Source organism: Mesitornis unicolor, unplaced genomic scaffold (assembly GCF_000695765.1).
Source record: "Mesitornis unicolor isolate BGI_N332 unplaced genomic scaffold, ASM69576v1 scaffold2057, whole genome shotgun sequence".
NCBI classification, from domain to species: domain Eukaryota; kingdom Metazoa; phylum Chordata; class Aves; order Mesitornithiformes; family Mesitornithidae; genus Mesitornis; species Mesitornis unicolor.
This window is the reverse complement of record NW_010198212.1, coordinates 15,246-40,359: the sequence shown is the minus strand read 5'-3', so window position 1 is coordinate 40,359 and position 25,114 is coordinate 15,246. Positions and strand designations below refer to the sequence as shown.

At 35.6% G+C, this 25,114-nt stretch overlaps 1 protein-coding gene across 1 annotated transcript in view; it reads right to left on the bottom strand.

Annotated features, from left to right (window-relative positions):
* Positions 1–4,133: 4,133 nt before the first annotated feature.
* LOC104544246 (A disintegrin and metalloproteinase with thrombospondin motifs 6-like) overlaps positions 4,134–25,114 on the bottom strand; it is a gene marked incomplete at its 5' end in the record, with an annotated part of 30,562 nt that continues 9,581 nt past the window's right edge. Inside the window, 5 exons of the mRNA XM_010189064.1 lie at positions 4,134–4,448; positions 9,231–9,387; positions 10,625–10,801; positions 19,239–19,443; positions 23,233–23,362. Of these exons, the coding sequence (XP_010187366.1) occupies positions 4,339–4,448; positions 9,231–9,387; positions 10,625–10,801; positions 19,239–19,443; positions 23,233–23,362 (779 nt within the window). The remainder of the gene's footprint in view (positions 4,449–9,230; positions 9,388–10,624; positions 10,802–19,238; positions 19,444–23,232; positions 23,363–25,114) is intronic.

Here is a 25,114-nt window from a genome sequence, read left to right as displayed (position 1 = left end):
ACTGAAGGGAGTTTAGCATGTCAGGAATTCTACAGTCAGCATGGATGATGTTAGGCATAAGGTAGCAGGAATAGGAAAAAAGAGGGAAACACAACAACATCTGTTTCAGTGTACACAGTTTGTCATTATAGTCCAAAACATAGTTGCTCCAGGGGGAAAGAATAATACTCAAAACTGAACAATAGTGGGAAACCTATCATGTAATAATTTGTAGTGTGAATCTATGGGAGGAAAGTCAACAGAGTTTTGAAATGACAGAGGAAAACGTTAATAGACTGTGTAATTTACTAAGACTATGCTATCTTTTACTTCTGATCTGTAGGGCAATAAAAATTTGTGATAGACCACAGGTGGAAATATCAGTACCTTTAAAATAGGTTATTGTTTTTTTGAATTCTCGTTAGTAAACAGAAGAAAAAAGAATAACCAAATTTATTAAATGCCTTATCAAAACATTTAAGGTTCTCTGTACTTTTTTAAACATCTTACTTTCAGTAGTTGATTATTTTTAGAAAACTGTATTTTAGAAGATACTCTAGAGAAGCAAAAAATATTTCATAGGACTTGATCAGATGTTTCAGTACAGGATATTTTTACTGTATCAAGTAAGAAAAGAAATAACTCTCAGCAACAGTGACCTAAGCATCAAGTCTTCTAAAATGACTTTGTTTTTTATACTTAAAAACATAATAACTTCAGATAGGATTTTAAAAGCTCAATGCAAGAATGTAATTTTATTGTTATTGTTATTATTGACTGGCTGTTAATGAAATCATTCCAAGAAATACAGGATATTTTGCTGACATTAATTTCATTCTTGATCTACATTTATTGCTTAAGCTAAAATATTATTTAATAATGTACATGATTACATTCTTGACTTTTCCTTTTTGTTTTGCTTATATATGACAAACACTGCTGCTGCCAAGGACAGAATTCTGGCATAATATATAGATGTTACTTGAAAGAAAATGTCTATTTTGATGCATCTGATGAAGCAAATGTTAAGCATACAGAATTGTAGCAACTGTAAGTCAGGGAATAGACAACTGTACCATGGGTGTCATTCTTAAAAGCTGCCTGGTATGGAAACTCACCGCATCAAGTGTTAAAATATTTTTGTTTTCAGTACAAGCAGGAGAACATATGTAGAACAAGTGTTAAGAAACATGACAATAAATTATAATATAATTTACAAAAGCAAAAAATAATAAAGTAACAGTGTACCACATTAATACCAAGTATAAAATAATAAGCAACTAATCAAAATAATACAAAGGTAATTTCAGTCTGTATTAGTAAGGATATCTATGTGACATTCACTCCGTTACAAAGTTCCTAACAAAATGGACTATTTTTGAGTGTAGATTTTTATTTCTGTTTTGATTTACTTCAGCTGATATTATTGCTCAGTGGAAGTATTAGCACCAGATTGATTTCTGCATTTAGTATTCTACTATTTGATTCTAGGCTTGTCATATTTATAGCCTATACAAATAGTCCTATTGCCACTATTTAGGAATATAACACTATTTCACTTAGATTTTATAGATGGCTACAGTGTAGAAGCAGCAATGAACTGTGTTATGGAAACCAATTTTCTTTGAATTAGGTTTCATTTTTTGGTCTTAGTCTGAAACATTGCTTAGTTTGTAAATCCACGTACATTCTGTGTTTTGTTCCCTTTAACAATACAATTCAACGTTGCTCCAGGGAGTTCTATAAATTCCAATGTCAATGCTACTATGTTGCAGAGTAAACATTGACTCCCTAGTGTTCTAGCACCAGTAAGAAAGCAAATTGCATCTTTGGAAACACTCCTTATAATTTTAATGTCCTAAATGAGGTAAAATAATTTTAAAAAAGATTTCTTTTGAATACATAGAAAATCCTTTTCTTGTTAGCTGAAAAGACAAATTAGCTGATAAACAAAATCATTCTCTGGATAAAACTGGACCCTGCTACAAAGAGGCCTTTTGCTTATAGAATGCCATAGCAACCCCTTTCCCTTATATATATATATATATTTTTTTTTACCTAACCAGGTTATGTTAGCACCAAGGTGTTTTGTCAAAAGAATATAGAAAGTCAATTCACTTAACAGAGAAGGATTACATACTGCCCTTAATTCATATGTACAACTCCTAAAGACTGGTTTGTTGTTTTTTTTTATCTACTGGTGTCAATTTTAACAGGAGTTTTTTACATGGTGATGAGAGCAGCAGATAAGCATTTGTAAATATATGCAAGCCAACTGAAGATTAATTCCACTGGTCACAGGCATATGGAAGTGGAAAAGGTAGCAGATGATAGGAATTTGATAGCCATGAATACGTGGGCTACACAAAACCCCACAGATATTGTCAATATGTTGGGGGGATTTCATAGTATGAGTCCTGTTAACAATATGCATTGTTCCATGTTACTTCACATCGGTAAATAGTGTGCAACACACTTGGCTTGGCAAAATACACTGATACACTTAAATCTCATGATATTTTGAAATTATTTTTCACTAAAAAGACAAGTTTTTTTAAAAAGTGCTATTTGAGTTCAAATTTGTAATAAGTTCACATGATTTTAATTGCACTACAACAAAGGAGGAATAGTTGGACACAAAAGCACATTCATCAAGTACCTGCTGCAAGACTGCAAGGGTTCAAGTACAGTATATTAATATAAACAAGTACCCACCTTCCTTATCTCCTTGTTGAGTCTGTTACTGAAAAGTGAAGGGGAAGAAGAGCATGACATTAAACTTTTTATGGTAGTTTCTTGAATGTGACTTGCCCAAGTAGGTTGGTTTCACATTTAAAAATGCGAAGTATATGGTGTGTATTAAAAATACGCTAATATGAAATAAGCAGTATATGGCAGCAGAATAGTTAAGGCATCTAGCTACTAATCTAGAGGCATGAGTTTGTTCCAGTCTCACATTGAAAGCTATCCCTAGCTTTAAATATGGTCCAAATTTAAATATGTACCTGGACATTTAGATGAAGGAGGCCACACTTCATTCTAGCCAACCCTTTTCCAGTGTGCCTTTCTCCTGATAGCCCAACAGGCCTTTTGGCTCAAGCACACTTTTGACCTCTCATTTGAACACAACCTAGATATCTCCTCATGTCTTTTATTCTTTTATTCTCATCCTTCCCCACTCAGATGTGGTCTCCTGAACTGCACAGTCACATATTCTTTCTCATAAACAAATGCCCTTCTCCTATGGTATCAAAGAAGGAAACATCAGGAATCCATTTTAAATTTCAACTTTGCAAAGGAATGTTGCTATTACACAGTAGGCTTATCTTTTGCACTGGAACTACTTGGTGTTGGAGAATCAAAAGTAACATAAACCAGATCTACAGGCCCACAAAGTAGTATCTCTTTTGTGACTGGTGTTGTAAACAAAAGTGAGCTGGAGTCAAAGTGGAAGTTCTAAGCAACCTGTATGGTAGTAGTGAAGGAGCTGGCAATATGGTCTTCACCACTATTGGAGTCTTCCTCCTCAATGATATTGAAATATGTTCCCTTTCATTGGAAATCTCAGCTTCATATTTACTATGGTAAGATGGCTATAAACCTGCAACACGGATTTCATTTTGTTTCATAGCACACTTGTATTTTATGCATCACTGCAATAACTGTTTCACCTCTTAAAACTAAGTTCCTTATGGTTCTATTTAGTAGAGCTTTATATATGCTGCTCACTATTATAACACTGCTCACAGCAGTGTTCAGGAAATATGGATTACTCCAAATGTAATTAGGTAGAATGAAGGAAAATACATATTGTTTTAATTTCTGCTCCTTAAATAACATTTCAAAACTCATTTTGGAATTTAAATTGTGGTGCTGTATTGTGAGATAAAATAGTTAACATTTTTAAGCTATGACTTAACATTTTTTTAATTCTTCTTTACTTCCATAGCAGACCAAGTAATAACAGCTACATTTTTTAAAGTTTTAAATACAGATGGATTCAGTGTCATTGATAAATCCATAATAAAAACTATTTTAACAATCCAAGGAGGTAAACAGACTATTTGATTTAGTCAAAAGTACACAAATGTTCCACAGTAAGCTATTCTATATGTATTGTGTGAATCTTTCCAATTTGTCATGCCCTCCTTATACTGTGTCCAGCACTTTGGATTAATAAATCCCACTTCACAGAAGTTAAAATAATATTGAAATCCTGTCAGCTGGGGCTGACCAGTGGTTACATTTTCCACAGGGTAATGCATTTGCAAGGATGTCAATCTTATTCCGCTGTGTGGCTCTCATCGATGGACACTTTTCCACAATAATAACAAGGTACATTCTCGTGCTTTTTGTGGGTCAGTGTCCTTGGCAGGTCTTGCAGCACATCTGTCTGAAGTATGCTCGACTGCAGAACTTGAACTTCAACACCAGTGGGCAATACGCCACTTTGTTCACATCTTTGCACTCTAATAATTAAAGGCATTAAAGAGAAAAAAAAAATCAGAAATAAAAATTAAAGTACAAAGATTTACAGCACAGTAAATTTTTACTGGTTTAAGGTTGCATTTGATACTGGCTTCCTCCTACAATCTTTCTCAAATTACAACAGCTATAAAAATGTGAATAAAAAGGAGAGAAACTAGCAGTACTTTCACTATTATCATATTTTGTATTGATTTGATATCTAGAAGTGAAGACTGGAGGCCAAGATGCTGTTGCTCCAAGGCCTGACAGAACAACAGTCCTTGACTCTGAGATGTCTGTAAGCCAAATACGAAAGAGATAACAGAAACACCAAACAGGTAGGAAAAGAAAAAAGTAATAGTGAAAGAAACATAGTCATCATGTACAATCCTTCAGCTACTCCTATTTGACTTCCTTCTATGCATGACCTCCTAGCACAATATTTTAGTTCCAGAACAGGTAGTTATGGACAGTGCGTTCATGCTGCTAGCATACTGTAGTAGCAAGTGCAGATGATATTTTTTAGTATTTGAACCTATGAAATCATTAGTGAGGTTGAACTTGAGGTTCTGTACTGAACAGTATTTCCGTGCTTTCATTGTAATTTTTTACTTCACCTACCCTATGTTTTAAGTTTACATTTCTACTTTTTTAATTCTCAGTTTGGAAACAGAGTTGGATGTCAGTAGAAGAGAAATTGGGGGTAGCTGGTTGAAACAGGCATATTTATCTATCAGCAACTGCAAACGGTCACTATTTTATTTCAAAAACTCTTCCCAAAAGAGGTAAAATACCTTCCAGAAATATTTCAGGTCTTGTGTTTGTGGAGACTAGGAATATAGGAGAGACAGATAGTGAATTATAAATGAAGTGAGGAAAAAAAAGGTTCACTTGATCTTGACAAAATGTGAAAAATAAAATAAACCCTCATATAAATATGTTGTATTTAGTTAAATACAGGTAAAACCACTAACTCCATTTTTGCTAGGTTTTGAAATTATCCCATTTCATATTTCTTTACATAATTCTTTCTCTTGACTAAAACTGGACCCTGTTCAGACAATGCCATTTGGACAGCAATGAGACAATATTCTGGAAGTTGCCCACAACTTCTGTTTTAAAAATCAATGTTGAAATAGATATGGCGGCTGACTCATAGGACTATGGTTGAATGGAAGAGGTTTAGCAGGGCACTTTTTGTTCCTAGTAACTACTGTTAAGAAGTTTAAATAATATACATGCATCAATCTCTCCTTTCCTGAACTTTGTGGCCAAATCAGACAATAATATGATATTAGGTATCACATTACAGTAATAGAAACACAGAATGTCACTGTGCTTTCAGCTAAAGAGACTGCAAAGACATACCAAAAAAATAAAAGGAAAATTGAAATTACATAAAAATAGATAAAATAGTTTTTCAGGTAAAGTTTCAGATGGCCATTAGCAGTCTAGATTAAGCAGATATATATATATATATGTATACACACACACTTAAGAATAAAATCATTCTGAATATATTTCAAATTGTGTGGTACATGCTGCCTGTAGTTCACTTCCAACAGCAAATGTAATGTTACCCTCATCAGTGGCAGTCTGTCAAAACCTTGTCTACAATATTCTAAATCTCCAACAGAGAGTTTAAAGAAAACAAATAGCTAAAGTAGATGTAAAATATGACAAGATATATCGTAACTTTCTTTTACTATTACTATATCTCCAAAATTTTAACTCTTATTTTATGTAAACAACCATTGCTTTCCCCAAGAAAGTGCTTTTAAACTTTACTAACATGATCATTACACTGCAGAGTGGCTCAAGCTTTCTCAAAAACATGTTTGTACTTAGGTTATCGGAATTAAATTGTCTGGAAATTGATAAATGGGACCCATAGGCTGTGAGCACCCAAGTTTGAGGAGTGAAGGGAATCAGGAGGTTTGCTGAATCAGGAGGTTTGAAATTAAAAGGGAATCTCCTCAGCTAGTCTGACCCTGTTGCAAACCAATGACCTGTTGCTAAAGTTGCTTTTGCCCCACAGTGGGGCTCAAAGCACAAGGCAGTGCTATTAGGTGGCGTGTGGACAAAGTCTGCATGTGACCAGATATGCTCTGCTATGCACATGGACTCCCAAGGGGCAGAACCCTCCCTCTGAGACACCTGACTTCTTCCTTGAAACCCAAATACAGATACACAGTTCACATCTCACTGCACCTGAAGACAGATGCATGCATACAGGCACAGAATATTCCTTTCACAAATACATCCACAAGGAAATATCAGAACTCAAATACTTCTGTCTTAGAAAGTGTTATCTTTCCAAAAATAGTTGTGCTCTTTAGGATTAGTTTGTTCTTGAAACCTTAAAAGCTTTCCATCATCTCTAGTATGCTGAAAAAAATACGCCTCCCTGTTTAAAGAGTAGCACTTTACTCACACAAGAGATGTCAGCTCCTCTTGTGTCTAAGAGGATTTTTTAAAGCCAAAAGTGTAAGCAAAAAATGTACAATGCATGCAAATTATTCTGCGAACACTCAGATTGTGTTTCTTAAATTCACCATTTAATAGTAGCTCTGAAATATTTATACTTTAGGATGTATATTTAAGAAATGCTTGGCAAAATATTGAAAAAAATACCTTGAAGACATTTTTTGTCTAATTCTGGGATAGGGCACCCTTAGAATTTCATGGATTGCAACTAGGTTCTTCTGAAAGGATGTAGGTATTTAAAATTGTTAAATGAACTTTGAGATTACATTTACTTTTGAGCCATTTGAGCCTTTTAACCACTTACAAATAATCAGTAGTTTCCAGTAAATACCTTCAATATGGGACAAAAGCAAACATGAGGTGCTAAGTGGCAATGTGTTGGGAACCATATCTACTGAAAGAAATTGTGCTATATCTTTTTCCCCTCAATTCTTCCTAGGACTTATTAGCTCAAGGAAAGTACTGTGCTAATGAGGCTGCAAGGCTGTCACTAAGGAGTTGGCTCATTCCTGGCCAATTCAGAGTGCAGGCCAAAGAGTTGAAGTCCATCTAGAATACCATGTAAGTGGTTTTCAACATTTTCAATTTGTGGATCCCCAAAATTTTCCAATGAAGGTATAGAGCCCTGGAAAACACTACTACCAAGAGGCTAGCTTTCCATAGCTTCCCTGCACAGTTCTACTTTAAAGAAGTCCATGGCCATCCAGTATCCATCGATCTCAGACAGAAAATCTCCAAAAATAAGAACATGACTTTTTCATCTTGAAATTAAGAGGAGATTGGGACTAATCACGCACTTAGAAGTACTTTATTACTTCCTTACTTTGGAGAAAGGCATCTGTGTTTGGAAATGAAATATCAGTTAGCCTTTGAGATTTAAAGGACAGAATGTTTCTAGATTGATAAACATCACCTAAAGATTAATTAAGAGCATGAAATATAAGAATGGAAATAAAGTAACCAAGTAAAATTCTATTATGAAGATGCTTTTCAAGTGGTATGATAAGCCTCTATTTAAAATTAAAACTTCTAAGCAGTAAGTTATGGTCCTCATAGTGAATCATCAGTGTATTTCTGGGGAGATTTTAGTATACTCCATTCCATTACAGACATCTCAATTTGACAGACTTTTATGACAACTTTGAATATATGACATGAACCTGAATGGATACAGAAGGTATTAAATGAACACCAAATCAGGGGAGACTGTAGCATAAATTTATATTTTCTTGCTTTAAAATCAGAGTATTTGTTCCATATAAATAGAATATTAAACTTCAGTGTAGTTGGAAAAACCTGTGTAAAAGATACTCCATTATATACTGCATAGATATTAGTTACGTTAAAAGGAGCAGCTTTACTGACATTGCAAAGTCAAGCATTCAAAAATTAGGGAATACTTGTTTTAAGAGACTGTGCAGTCTTTATTTTTGGACATGTGTGTTTTGGTAATTTTTAATTCCTTTTCCCCTTCCACACAAAATGGAATGTACTCATCTAGTGAGCAACTATTCCAAATTTTCAAAATCCATAAGGAAACATATTTTTTTGCTGACTAGCACTCAAATTGTACTTTGATGACAGAATTTCCTAATAGGTTGGCTTGGACAATTTATGAGTCCAGATCTGGAGCTTTTCATAAACATTAATAAGTTTATTTTGACATTATTACCTAATATATCCTCTAACAAAAATATGTTATTATGAAGTTAGTTTTAACTCTGATTAAATTAGGCTGTATCATGTAAAAAATACTGTCATTATTTCAAACAGGCATTATAAATCCAAGAAATACAAAGTTAATTAGAAGAAGCTGAAAAGTAAGTCAAAGTATAAGAACAGGCTTGTAGCACTGTGCAGCATTAAATCTGAGATCCCAGTCTTTCAATGAACATGCAATCAACTAATTTTGCCACTACATTGTTATGTTAACCACTGATGGAGCAGGTAATGGTTCAGTGGATGAGAAGTATATCATGCTCCCCCTGCTATGATTGAACATTTCCATTGAACCAGTAATGAGACTGGAAAATTAATGACACAAAATTATATTATTTTGTCCATGACTTAGGCTATATATTTGTAAGAGTGTTTTTTTTAAACAAAGAACCTGTGTTTAGGTTTTTATTGACTTTACCTTTGAAATACAATGACTAATTAGTAAATAATTGTAAAAAAATTCATTCACAATCTGAGAGATGATGTAATGTAGATTTTTACTAATAAATTATTGCATCAATATGGACCATGTCACTTTACTCTTTCCAGAATAAATTATATCAAGATGGCAAACTTACCTTCTGTGTTAGAAATGGGAGTACTGTCACATTTACTTTCACACTGCTGCATTGATGGAGGTCTAAGTGTTTCTGGACACTCACTGGATGCTTGTCCAGTGTATAAGAGGCACTGTACTGTCCGCATCTGTTGCCCAAGACCACACTGTGCAGAACACTAAAAATAAGAGATAAAAAAGTAAAACAACTTGGATTCAATTTTTCAAAACAAGATAACAGGAAAGCAATAGGGAACAGTACACATACACAAATTTAAAAAAAAAAAAAGACAAGCATCTGAAGAGTTTTGGTTAATACATTATAATAATTTTCAGAAAATAGCTTAGATTTTTTGTTGGTTTATCTTTTTAACAGCATATGAGACCAGTTGTCTTTCAAAGAAAATAAAACACAATGTAATGTTAGCTCCCTGAACAGCTTGGATTTTTGGTATGAGAATATAATTTACACTATTTCATATATCATGTCTGAGTTTAAGTACATGTTTTCAAGATAGAAATAATTTATTTTAGAACAAAGAAGAAAAAACAAGGAGAATCAATTCAAATCTGCTAGAGGACTTTTTATGGAAAAAAATAAAATATCTTTCAAACAAAAATACTTTGCTGTTTCAAAATACTTTTGTATTTCTATAACTAAACAGTGTTTTTAGGACATATCAATTTAAGATAAATGTGCACCTGGACAACTGGCATAAAAGAAAAGTCAATTAGACTGTAATGTCTTAAAATATTGTCCCCTGGTTATTTAAGCTAAGGTGTTTTAATGTCATTAGTGACAAATTACTCAGCAAACTTATAAACTGAAATATCAAGTTATTGTTTAATAACAGACCATTGATCGTAACTGAGATACAATAACATAATGAAAGAAGGAAATTCAGTATATCCTATTTATAAACACGGCATAACAGCAGCACCATTAAGCCTGTGCTGTAAGAATTTAGATCCCTGTCTGATAACTAAGCATATTTTATGTAAAAATATATAGATCTCAGAAAGTTTTTTGAATGGCTATATATCTTAGTAAAATTTCAATTGGTTTTCTGTTTCCACCATGTTTCTCAACTAAGTTAAGTGTGTTTTAAAAATACTAAATATTGCAACATTGCTGTATCCAAAAATCCCTTTCTAAAAAGCTGTAATAAGGACTTAATTTTTTTAAAAAATATGCATATGGAAACTCAGCCAGTAGAAACTAGATTACTGCCAGAAAATCCTTTATAGTTCAGCGGATAACTATAATTCAAAATAACATTTCAATCTGAGACAGACAGGGGAGAAGCTTTTGCTTCAGTCATGGGAACCATCTCTTATCCATTTCCACCAACATCTTATCCTTAAAGGCACTAATGTGTAGGAGGCTAACAGAAATAAATACTTATATGATCTTACCTGTCCCCAGTCTCCAGTAACCCAGCGAGGAGGAGGACATCGGCCTAAACTACAGCGGATGTGGACTGGAGGTTTGCTTTCCTCTTGGCATTGTGCAGCTGGAAAAGTTTTTAAAAGGTCGCTGCTTTTGCACAGAACAATTCGGTGTTTGAATCCTGGGCCACACTTTGGTGTGCACTGAAAAAATATTTATATAAATGAATAATGAAAATCTGAGTAAAACGTCTATAAATATGTCAGAAATGCTATTATGGAAAATAGGAGAATATATTTATGTTCTTATAATTAAACTATAAGCACAATTTTCCCAAGAAGATAATGATAATTTTTAAATGTTTAGAAACACAAACAAGTTGATTGATGATTGCATTATTAAGTTAAAGGTCTAATAAGTTTTAATTTTATAAAAGCAGATTTCATTTGCTATTTATATTTAGGCTATTGTGTTACTATTTACTTTTATAATAAAAACGCCTTTAGGTTAGCTTTAAGAAAAGTACTTCGCAGCTAAGTAGAAGAGTCTGCCACATGTAACATTATTATGAAACAAACTTGAGTGTGCATTTCAGAAATTAAAAGTAGAACTCTCTGTTCTTAATATGACATTAGTACAGTCTTTCTTCACCTCACTTACAGACCACTGAGCTACTCTGAACACATCTTTCCCCAATAAACATATGGGAAGACAAATGCTTTACTGGACTCCACAGAAATGAGATTATTGTTTCAGATAGAATTACTTTACCCTCTCGCCTAAAATTCATGCTTTTCTCTCCTTTCCTATTTAAATTTTAATTCTGTTTTCTCACAGTTCTTGTTTTTTCTCCTTTTATTGCTCCTCTGCTCTTTCTAATAGCAAGCAGATAATAAAACAGTAATTTTAAAAGAAACAGGTCTGAAGACCTCTGCTTTTCCTCTTTCTTACTATTGGTTCCCCCAGTCTTCTCCTTCCTTTTTCCTACTGACTATTAACTGTCATTTATGTTAGCATAACTGCAGAATGGGGAAGAGACAAGTGCTAACAAAATTAAGACCTTCCAGAAATCAGTCCGTCTTTAACAGCTGAGCAGGAGTTTTTGCAAGCACAGTTTTAGAATTCCCTATAGGCATGTTAACCTTTATCCTGCAAGCATATCATTTGAATCAGAATCAATTTCTCATACTACAAATCCTACACATGGATTACGCTAAACCTATCAAGACTGGAGCTGCCTTTCATATGAAAGCATCTGCAGAGATAAAACATTATCTGGGAAATAATACTATGTGGAACTGAAGCAAAATTCAGGAGGTGGCACGCTGAAGACATTCTGACAAGTCATTACATAATTGGAGGAAAAAGAAAAACCATTAAGATTCGTTTTCAGAAAATTCCTCGTGAAGTTCAACAAGGCCAAGTACAAGGTCCTGCACCTGGATCGTGTCAATCCTAAACATGGGGATACAGGCCAGGCAATGAATGGATTAAGAGCAGCCCTGCAAAGGACTTAGGGGTAGTGGTGGATGAAAAACTGAACATGAGCTGGCAATGTGTGCTCGCAGACAAGAAAGCCAAATGCATCCTGGGATGCATCAAAAGCAGCGTGACCAGCAAGTCAAGGAAAGTGATTCTCTTCCTCCACTTCACTCTTGTGAGACCCCACTAGAATACTCTGGGGCCCCAATCTGCTCAAGCAGGTCCAGAGGAGGGCCACGAAGATGATCAGGGGCTAGCGCACCTCCCCTCTGAGACCACTCAGAAAGCTGGGGTTGTTCAGCCTGGAGAAGAGAAGGTTCTGGGGAGACCTTATAGCAGCCTTCCAGTACTTAAAAGGTGCCTACAGGAAAGATGGGGAGGGACTCTTTAACAGGGAGCAGTGATAGGACAAGGGGTAAAGGTTTCAAACTGGAAGAGGGTAGATTTAGATTAGATATTAGGAAGAAATTATTTACTGTGAGGGTGGGGAGACACTGGAACAGGTTTCCCAGAGAGGTTGTAGATTTCAGTCCTTACAGTCAGTCAAAATCTAACTGGACATGGTCATGAACAACCTGCTTTAATTGACCCTCCTTCCAGCAGGGGGGCATTAGATGAGATGATCCCCAGAGCTCCCTGCCAACCCCAAACCTATGATACCTCAAAACAAGATCTTGAAGAAAAATCTCTCAGTGAGAGTCACCTAAACTAGACAATACAGAATGGATAGGTTTATCCTAAATCTCATTTCTGCTTAGATTAAGGATCTTAAACTGGACTGCAAAGACATGGGTCCTCCATTTGGACTTTATAATCCAGAACTGCAAAATGGGTATATAAACACTTTCCTTAAAAATCTAACCTTTCCTTTCCTGTCCTATTCTAGCCTTTCCTATCAAGGTACTGCCTCCTTATCTTCAATAGTTCAGTGTTGTTGTAGTTTAACCCCAGCCAGCAACTAAGCACCACACAGTTGCTCGTTCACTCCTCCCAGTGGGTTGGGGGAGAGAATCAGAAGAGTAAAAGTGAGAAAACACATGGGTTGAGATAAAGACAGTTTAATAGGCAAAGCAAAAGCTGCATGTGCAAGCAAATCAAAACAAGGAATTCATTCACTACTTCCCATTGTCCGGATGATGTTCAGCCATCTCCAGGAAAGCAGGGCTCCATCACGCACAACGGTTACTTGGGAAGACAAACGCCATAACTCCAAATGTCCCCCCTTCCTTTTTCTCCCTCTAGCTTTTTATTGCTGAACATGACCTCATATGGTATGGGATATCTCTTTGGTCAGTTGGGGTCAGCTGTCCCAGCTGTGTCCCCTCCCAACTTTGTGCATTCCCAGCCTACTCACTGGTGGAGTGATGTGAGAAGCAGAAAAGGTCTTGACTGTGTAAGCACTGCTCAGCAATAACAAAAACATCCCTGTGTTATCAATATAAATACAAAACACAGACCCATACTAGCTACTATGAAGAAAATTAACACTATACCAGCCAAAACAAGCACAACTGTTCAGAATTCTCATACAGAATAGCCAGGTTCAATCCTCATGCTGAAGGGGCTTTAACCCCAAATCTTATGTACCCTAAGTACCTGCCTACTAGAAAACTAGGGGAAGGAGGGAAGGAAGAGAAGAAAGATCTCTGTCTCTCTGGCTGAAATGCAAAAGAATTAAATATTATTGCTAAATAGAGACCAAAAAAGAATGACAATGAATATGTCAGGTCTTCAGCATCATGATCATGACTCCTCAGTTCTGGTCCAAATTCCATGGAATGTTGCATGTATTTCTCCCACAAATATTTCATATAAAATGCATAAGACTTTTAAGCAGGTACTGGAAGCAAGTGCCCCTTCCTAGCTGAGTGCTTAAAATCACTTGCACTCAATCTCCTCTTCTCAGGGACTAACTATTTTGTGAAAAGCAAACAGAAAAGTGATAAGATTGAAAGGACCCGCCTGTCCTCGAAAGAGTAGTCTACAGATTAGTAATCAGTTCACTTTGCAGAACAGCAGGAGACAGAGAGGCTTGAAACCCCTTAGAGTTGCACAGAGCTGTGTTCTGGACTTTGGGTGTTGCATTCTAAAAACTGAAATATAAAAACGCAAAAACGCAAGCTATCACCAGCTGACTTTTAAAATAGACCAGTAAGTAGCCATTGCTGTACCACATGTAGAGCTCAGTTCATTAAACATTTTAAAACTTGCATTCCAGAGAAAAGTATCAAGATTTGCCATTGGCTTCAATGGAAGCAGTATTCAATTCTTCCACTTTTTGAGTTCACTCTTGTTTTCATTTTCATGCTTCTGTCAGAAAATCATGTAAATACACACACAGAGATATATATAAATTTTTATATGTATATTGCTATATGGATTTAAACACACTACATTTCTGGGAACATTGAACAGAAAATAAAGCAATTTTTCTCATTGTATTAAAGTCATCAGTCAAGACACTCTGCCAAGCTACACTGGGTAAAATTAATACCAGAAAGAAGTCAGCATTTTTTCACTATCCTGATGAAATACCACCACAAGCAAAAGCTTAGCAGAACTTTAATCTTTACATGAGATAATTTTTGTTCAAAATTATAACACACTCCTGTTGTGTAAAAGCCTGGTTGTGAAGGTCTTTAAAAGCTGTTCAAGCTTCTTATGAGGCTGGCAATGTTGATGGCTCTAAGGATGATGTATTAGTGAGCAGTCTAGAGGAATAGTCTATAGTGTCAAAAACTAAAATCTTCAACCTGATTATTTGAATCATGTGTTTTAGTTAGCATAAGTAGCTAACTTGCTTAGCACAAGTAGCTAGATTGCTGAAGCCTTAGGCTGCAAGCTGAACCTAGGTTGAACTCTTAGTCACAAGACAAATTCCTGGAATAGTTTTGCATTAATTTGATATATTATAAATGACTTAACAATAGAAGATTATATAAGTAATATTAATGAAGATTGTATGAATAGCAATATAAATTAGAGTGACCATTCAAAGGGAAGAAACCATTCTACCAGGAGATAGCAGAAGAATGATGAATTCCAGGTGTAGATGATGAAGAAAGAAACCATTCTAGCTGTAGTTGGCAGAAGACAGATGAGCATCAGGTGCATATGGAACAAAAAGATTATGAAACTCTGTAAGTTGGTAGAGTTGCCCACACAGAAACTCCAATCATTTGGATGAAGGACACATGCTTGTTGCTTGGACAGACGCATGGACAACTAATGTAATAGATTGTGAAGCTTTTAAAAGCACAGTAAAATAACTGAGGAGGTCCTTCTTGGGAGAGTCCAGCTCAAGCTGAAAGAAACTGACTCTGTGACAGAACCTAAGGTCTGGACTCTCTTTTAACAAATAGTCAACATATATTTATGGCTCTGTAACTTGTCATATGGATACTATTATTTGTTAGTACTGAGATGATATTCCAATCAGAAATAAAGTATCATGATAATATACGCAAAGAGTTTACAAACTATCAATGCCACGGATGTGGTATAAAAGAGTCTTCAACTGAACATCCCTTTCTACTTATCCATTCTTTCCTTCTCACTCCTTTCTTTTCTACTCTGCCAAATGAGTTTCATTTTCAGAGGGCTGGAATACACTGTACTTTTCAGGTAGGGACAAGGACCATTTAAAACCTTTTCTGCCTTGATTATGGTGCTCTGCTTCTTGTGTGAAATGCTGGCTAACAGTGGGGTAAGAAAAAATATTCTGCCTGTAGAACAAGGCACAATTTAAAATTCACTGTGGCATTTCCAGGTTTCTTGAGGTCCTGATGAACACTGAGAAAAGCTGCTGAAAGAAACTGCTTACCTACAGGCTGTAAAACTGACAACTCTTTATAGAACTGATTCAAAAAAATAGTTTATCTTAAACCTTAATAAAACTGGAGACAGATTCACATATAGTCTAGGAATGACTATCTGTTCTATGATAGTGGATTATTTACAAAATCTGTTACAAATAACAGGATATTCAGAATATAACCAAAATATAACCATCTGTATGATAAAGTAATGAAAACAAAAAATTTGCACAAGTTCACACTATATTTTAGAAGAATTTTCTTTGATATAAAAGCTCACTAAAATGGCATTGCATTCATAATTCCTTACAGAACAAAACCAAACAGCTGAGCAATACAGCAAATTGACATATTTTTATTTTGTTCAAAGAAAAACAGCATATAGTGGTGGCTTCTGTGATAAGATGCCAGAAGCTGAACCCATGTATGACAGAGCCATACCCAGCTGGCTCTAAGATGGACCCGCTGCTGGCCAAGGCTGAGCCAAACAACGATGTGCCCTGAAGAAGCTGTGACCCAATGGAGGTTAATGGTGGAGCAGGCTCCTGGCATGACTTGTGGAGAGAGGAGCTCATGCTGGAGCAAGTTTGCTGGCAAGACTTGTGACCCCCCCACAGGGGACCCATGCTGGAGCAGCCTGTTCCTGAAGGACTGCACTTCGTGGAAAGGACCCACACTGGAGCAGTTTGTGAAGAACTGCTGCCCATGGAAAGGACCCTTGTTGGAGAAGCTTGTGAAGGACTGTCTCCTGTGGGAGGAACCTCACACTTGAGCAGGGGAAGAGAGTGAGGAGGAAGGAGTGGCAGAGACAATGTGAACTGGCCACAACCTCGATTCCCTGATCCCCTGCACAGCTCTGGGGAGGAGGAGGTAGAGAATTTGGGAGTGAAGTTGAGACCAGGAAGAAGGGAGGGGTGGGGAGAAGGTGTTTTAAGATTTGGTTTTATTTCTCATTATCCTACTCTGATTTTATTGGCAATAAATTAAAATAATTTCCCCAAGTTGAGTCTGTTTTGCCCGTAATGGTAATTGCTGAATGATCTTCCTGTCCTTATCTCAACCCATGAGCCTTTCATTATATTTTCAGCTGAGGAGGGGGAATGATAGAGAGGCTTGGTGGGCACCTGGCAGCCAGCCAAGGTTAACCCATCACAATTCGTCTACACAAGTAGTTTCTTCAGCTAAGAACAACAGATGAAGATTATACAAGCATTAAATTAAAACAGCAAGGAGATGAACAACTTCTATGGCAGCTCGCAGCACTGTGATTTAACATGCAGATCTTACTACTTTCAAGTACTGCTATAATGCTTAAACTATTATTAACTAATAATGGATGGTGCCTCCATCCTTGGAGATATTCAAAAGCTGTCTGGACATGGCCCTGGGCAGTCAGCTCTAGGTGGCCCTGCTTGAGCAGCAGGGGTTGGAAAAGATGACCTCTAGAGGTCCCTTCCGACCTCAACCATTCTGTGATTATGTGAACTATATTACCTATATCAACAAACTATGGTAAGAGCTGTTCTGTACCACTTCTGTGGATACTCACAGTGATGCTAAGAGGCTTCCTTCTTTATGCTTTGAATTTCAAGAGGCTGTAACAATTTTTGGAGCTAAAAGTATCTGTGCATAGAAGAGATCTGTGCAACTACAGGCACATTAATCTTATTCATAGCATGCAGTGATTTATAATTTATTTTGAATGAAAGATTATTTAAAGGCAAGCAAATACACATAAAATGGGATACAATGAATCATGGGTATATCATTAGTAGATCATTCCAGTTTAATAGGCTCCTTTCTTTTTTTTTTTTTTTAGACAAAATAAGTCGAACAGTTCTAACTTACCCGGGCTTCAGTAAAGTATTTGAAAGGGGGATTACAACTGGGTAAAGTTTAGGATTTGAGAGATGCAACCTTCAAAGTCCTTCTAGGATCAGTCATGGGACTGATCTGATGAATATTTCTTTATAGTCTTCTTAATGATGTTCATACAGAAATAGTTCCAGTTGTTCAGCATTACTGAAATTAGTGGCTAGCATAGGTGACATTGATGCTACAGAGGTATGCTCTACAAAAAGAACTGGGCAACTGTGAAGACATTAATAATTGAAATTAAGTGAAATTTGGCAGTATGATGTGCAAGAGCATACATTAAAAAAATCCCAACAAGAATCTCTATTTAAACTGGGAGGTCACTAACTGAAATGAAAAAAAGGAGGATAAAAGTCTGGATATATTAACAGAGCATAAGATGACTAAGTAATCAATATGTCATAGCTGAGGAACATAAGGAGGTTATTTAGTGTATACTGATACACTTTAGGTTATGGGTATTTTCAATAGAGGCAGGAAACAAAAGGATGAGGCACATGTGAAGCCTCCTCTGGGATATTATATACATTTAACTCTAGTTATCCATTCCCAAAAAGATAGCTTCAACCTGAAACATGAAAGCAGAATGTGGTCAAGAATAAGTCCTTTCTGATAATTAATAACTGGAAATGAAGAGGAGCTGTTTCAGATAGAAAAGCAAACAAGTATAAACTGGCATGGAACTAGAACATTAGAACACTTCTTGCAATTCAAAGAATAAAGTTCAAGAACAGTTTTCCAAAAAGCAGTAGGACAAAACCTCAAATTAACTAATTTTAAAACAGACATTTTTGGACTCTGATTTGCAGGTGATGCAGTCCCATTCAAATGTATCACAAATCAATCTATCTTCTTTCAGCTGCACTGGTTCACATCATATTTAATACTTGAATCAGTATAAGGTCACAATTTGGCTTATGTTTTAAGAGATATCACTATACTTAACAAAAGATGTTCTTTCTTTAACAAAGAGAATACTATTTTTCTGGTCTGTTGCTAAGAAAAGTGATGCTTTATATCAGCATGATTACTTCAGAACAAAACCTAGCAGATTATTCTGGCTTCTGATTTTGTAAATCCATCATCTCTCCAGATATTTGCCATTTCAGGAACCGATGGAAATGGAAATTGCTTTTTTCTTTAAGACAATTATCTCATACCAAATGGCTATTCTGTGTGTGTGTGTTGTTTTGTTTTGATTTTTACTACTTTACTATTGTAGTTTACTATTTTTCTATTATGATTAATAACAGGTCATAATCATTTGACAAAACAACAGAACTGACAACATAGAAAAAAAAATTAAAAAGAAATATGACAAAAAACTGCTTCAGTACTCTAAATCTATCAGGTTTTGAATTTCTTATTCTTTACTTAGCAAGCAGCAATAGAAAATGTACTAATATTCAACAGTCAGAGCTCTTCTCTTCACTGTTGCTAATAAGCTAACATAGCAAAATTTCCTTACTTCTGACCAGTCCAAAGCAACCCACTGTGGGGGACAGGACTGATTGTTACAGGGCTCTTTTTCAATAGTCCGATGTGTTAAACAGTTGGTATTGTCCAGTGTCTCTTCCTCAGAAGGTCCAATCTTTCTGATACAAAGAACTGTTCGTGAACGCATTCCTCCATCACAGGTCTTACTGCATTCTGACCAATCTCCTATAAACCATCTGGATAGAAATAGTGAAGAGTCTCAGTTAATGCATTTCAGAAATTGAGTAGATAATTGGACTAAACCTAAATCATTGTTAACAATACATGTAATCACAGTGAAAAAAAGTAGAAACTTATAGGTCTTTTCACTGAGCATTTTGATTAATGCCTCACTGCAATCATAACTTCCAATAAAAATAATACTTTACATTTTTCTAGAGTAGCAACTTCCAGCCTAGGCTACAGTAGTTAGAAAGGAATATCGAGCCTGACAAAACCACAGCTATTTAAGTAGATTTGTACTGGACTTCTATGAAATTATTCATCTGCTACTGGAAATGTTTGGGAATCATTCCTTTAGATTAAAGCACAAGTTAAAAGCCAAGATGCTTGCCTTTTTAGTATCATTGTGATAAAATAATTTGATTTCAAAATTGGGCTTTCTGAGATTTAATTATCATCTAAATATCAAAAAAATTCTAAATGTTTTTATAGAAGGCTATATTGAAATGCAAAATTACTGTCATTAGAATAAGTAAAGCAAACACTAGTAAAACATAATTCATCAAATAAAAAATTACCTCAACAAATATTTTAAAAATGTAAAATACTGCATGATAGCTGCTAGAAGGACCTTCTGAGTTTTTGTGTGTACATAGTAAAAGTTGAGATCTGTATAGTATATTTAGATTACTTTGTGTTGCCACAGAGATTAAAGCAGCTGTTAATCTGGCTGTAAATTTATATATTTTTTTCCTACTGATGAATGGTTAATACAGCTCAATTAACTGGAAATATCTCTTCACATTGTTGAGCATATTGGGTCTTCAATATTTCATATGTTGATTAGATGTTGGACTCAATGATCTTAAAGGTCTTTTCCAACCGAAACCATTCTATGATTCTATGATTCTGAATACACTTCAATATTTCATATGTTGATTAGATACACTCACCTGAATCATCCTTGCAGGATTAAGGTGAAGTCTAATATGCTATCACATGCTGCCAACATGCCAAAAATGTCAGGCATGTCAGTCACTGTGGATGTTTCTGGAGATATGCTTGGAGCTGCCTCATAAGATTTGTCATTTTCTGAAGCCTCTGTCAAAAAGATGTGCTGCTATCCTGTCTTGTATTACAGAATATTTAATATATTCTAATACGAACCTAGATCAATACAGAGATGCAAACAAATATGCCATATTCTGTCATTAGAAACTCATATAGTACATGACAGTACTGTTCATAGGATCCAGAGAGAGTTACCTGAAATCTGGAACTTTAGGAGCTACTTATTGTAATAACAAAATACTGTGAACAAACACAGTCATTGCTGCTCTTCAAGAGCCTCAAGTATAATGTAACTGCCATTCAGTTAGGAGGAGTAACATTTTCACCACAAGTAAAGTGGAATTGTGTTAATTAAGAAAAGAAAATGTTTTAAAGAGTAAGCCTTATTGGGTGATAAATCTTCCATCCAAAAGGGTCAAACTTCTTTGAGGAACTATCTCAAAAGATGGTATTTGCACAGCCACCTGATACTTACAGGGCAGGAATAAAGAATCCTTCCTTAGAAGTATGACACTTTGTATTCATCCTGTGGTGAGCATCAGAATGGAGGCAGATGTGGGCTGAACTGCTCTGACATATTCAAGCAGATGCTGATTAATACATTCTACCCACTTTCTAAATCTTGATGACTTGAGTTTCACCATATTCATCAATGACTCTGCTGTACTGGATGGAGAATCCAGGTGTCCCACTTTGTGGGGTTTTTTTGGTTTTGTTTGGTTTTGTTTTTTAAATAATGACAGTGCAAAAAAAATAACTATGTTAGAATAACTATGTTAACACTACTTTTTAAAGTGCTAATTTGTTAAGTTAAGCCACACAAAGGAAGGGATAGGAATGTGTTTGGTAAAAAGGACCTGACCAAACATGGCCACTTTCCAAGTTCTGCTCTCAGGTACATGGCATAAGAGTTTAGTTACTGTACTTATAGCCATGCTAAACAGCGTTATACAAACAGAAATCAAATGCATATTCATATTTACACATAGATTATGGGGACAATAATTTACACCTGTTTGTGAGACAGCACATCCACTTTCAAACACACTCAAGGTGAGAACAGTATAATGGCTTCACTTCTGTTTACTTAATGTTAAATGAATATGGTACATGGAACAGGGGGAATAAGTGTAGATGACATTGCTTTGCCATCCTGCAATCTGTCACCATGCCCAGGGAATCAGTTGATACTCTAGGAAGAAACTGGCTTCACGAAGACCTGTTGGATTTTAATGCATTATAGTATTGTCTCATTCCTCCTGGTGTCCTTCATGCTATAGTTCTACAGTTTCTAAGAGACATTTAAAAGAGGCCACAGTATTTCTTTACTGTGCAATTGCTGTGTGATATGTACGCTTAATCAGTATTAATGATTTTCATGCCCAATTAGAATTAGCTATAGATTTTAATGAAAATTAAATTAACTAAAGCTCATTAATAAGTAAACTAAAATGAAATATTGTATATATAAATATAAACTAAAATAGAAGTCATAAAAGTAATAAAATATGTAAGAAGGAGCTGTTGTGCATATCATAGAATCATAGAATCATAGAATGGTTTGGGTTGTAAGGGACCTTACAGATCATCTAGTTCCAACCCTCCTGCCATGGGCAGGGACACCTCCCACTAGACTCAGTTGCTCAAAGCCCTGTCCAACCTGGCCTTGAACGCTTCCAAGAAGGAGGCATCCACAACCTCTCTGGGAAACCTCTTCCAGTGTCTCCCCACCCTCACAGTAAAGAATTTCTTCCTAATATCTAATCTAAATATACCCTCTTTCAGTTTGAAACCTTTACCCCTTGTCCTATCACTACACTTCCTGATAAAGTGTCCCTCCCCAGCTTTCCTGTAGGCCCCCTTTAAGTACTGGACGGCTGCTATAAGGTCTCCCCAGAGCCTTCTCTTCTCCAGGCTGAACAACCCCAACTCTCTCAGCCTACCTCCATGCTGAAATTATTTTGTAGTGCAAAATATCACAGCTGTTTCTAAACAGTTTTTGTAGTAAGATTATGCTATGCTATATGTACTTACCAAATTTCATTTTTGGACAAATGAGCTGCTGTGTTTTTAGTTCTCTTTTCAATATGTAGCATACAGCTACTTTAAAAATAAAACTAGACTTAACCAAGTATGCACCTAATCCTAAAGGCGCACAGTATTATTGTACAACACTGGGCATCCTGGGGACAAAGTTTGTTTGACAAAACTATTATCAATAAATGGGTTGGCCTTCTAAGCAGTTTCTATATTTACCATTTCTCATCTGAACACCTTAACTCAAATTATAATATACTATACTTAAAAATATGGTAAACATTTAGTATGCAATGTAAATATCTATGGGAAAGTTAGTCTCCCCTCACTTCAAGATTCTTAAGAATGGCCCTCAGTTCTTTTCTGAGAACTATTCACCACACCTGATGCTTCCATCATAAAAACTGCTATGTTAGTATCTTTTTACTTACGTCTGAGTTGCTTTGTGTAGTTTAAAGACCACTGTTCCACAGTCAAATCAGGCCTCCTCTAGATAAATGTATTTTCCACAAATGATTCCAGAGGAACAAGAAACCATAACCAAAAACCAAAACCAAATATCCTGTCTGATGAGACAGGACCCTAATTCTAGATCAGAATTTTATACCACCTTTGGTCAAATGGATTTATTATATATTACAAAGACTTTTCTATCTATGCAAAACAGATGTCCATCTTAGTGATTAATGACTTACTCTGGTGGGCAAGGCTCGGTGTTGCAGGCTCTTTGGTTTTCTGGAGGCTTACTGTCAGGGTCACAGCAATTGTTTTGTACAATGGAGTTGTCATCCAGCCTTTTACACACCACTTCTTGTTTCTGCACACCTTGGGATGAAATGAAACACTATTAATCATTCTTGCTCTTCTACTTGTTGAGCTAAAGTGTACTTCACCTATTGACTATTAATACTACTATCCCCACTTTAATTGGCCGAATGCTCCAGGTGTATGAATTCCAATTGACTGAATGCCCCCTGACAACACAAAATATTTCATTTTCCTTCAATTTTAGGCCACCTCACTGAGACAGGATTTTAAATTGCTGTTGTTTTCCAAAACAAAAGAAATATAATTATAGATTTACTAATATATTGCTTTATTTGTATATTGCACAAAATCCTTTTTCTGTCTACCCTCCTCTCCTAGTAAAAGACACTTCAATTTTGAAACAAAACATCATCAAATAGAATATGGTCACACTTCAATATAGAATTACTGTTTATGTGCTCTGGTTTAAAATAAAGCAGCAATACTGGGATACAGTGTTGCATTTTTATACATGTCATCCTATAAACATTTTCTTCATTAAAATAATAATGAAAATAATAATGCATTCTGAAAGATGCAGTTTGTCTCCGTGAACTCTCATTTTGTTTGGCACCCCCAGTTCCTCTTTCACTGTTAACCATCAACAGGACAGTTCAGAATTTATTATTCCCAAAACATAATGACATATCACTGCCAAGGCAACATTAATAGGTAACACATTAATTAGGTTTCCCAATTAAAAAAAAAAACAGTATCCAATGAAAGGCATTAAAGAACCATTGATATGACAATAGTGCAGCTCAGAGTATTGTTGTAATCAGTGGTACAGTGATGTTTGCTAGTATAAAAAGACTGTGGATCTGTAATTCATATGTAGTTCTTATTGAACATTAGTCATGATACTGAAATAATAGGATTATTTGTATGATAAAAGTTGCAAAAAAGCCCTAAACCTTTCTTAAAAACAGAAGCAATTATTTAACTGTTTCCACATTGTGAAATGCATATGAATAAATAGGGATTAAAAGATCCTGGCTTCAAATATCTGCCAATTTTACAACTTCATTTTAAGACAAGCATTTTATAGGAGGTAGATGTGCAGTAATAAAAATTAATTGTATAAATATGTTCTTCAGACATTGAACGCCAACTAAAAACATGAGATTTTCTTTCATCAAACATTTGTGGTCCTTTTGCTCATTTTAAACTAGCTAAACAACTTACCTTGCAATTTTTTTGTTTGTTATTCATTATGGACAAGAATCAAATCTCCTACTTTGGTTCCTACAATGAGATCTATATGAAATTTAGGTATTTAATTCCAATAGTGAGTCAAGCCTAGCCTTGAGATGCCTTAAGTTTGGCCCACAAAGCATCCTGCTTGGCTATGAACAAAAGTCTATGAAATGCCTCTATGATGTTATGTGCAAAGGATCTGGGGAAAATGGTAACCTCCTTTTTCATGTGTCTCTAGAATGGCATGCAGTCCCCCATGAGGCTGCAGATCCAGAAGTATTAAGTATGATCCTTTCCAAACCCTGAGGGGAGTCCTACTTCACATGAGCATACACTAACTTCTGTGACTTAGTGATTATTTTCAGTAAGGTGGCAAGACTGTGGTTTCTAGTCTGCAGATTACTTCTAGTTTTTATTCAGTTACAGTCTGATGTAAAATGACTAAACCATCTTGGGAGCAGGGATGAAAATGAAATCCATACCTTATGTCTTATTTGCTGGTAACAGATTAAGCTCCTTTCTTGTCTTCCTGCCATTGGCCTCACAAATTTTGCATCCCTGGTTGCACTGTGG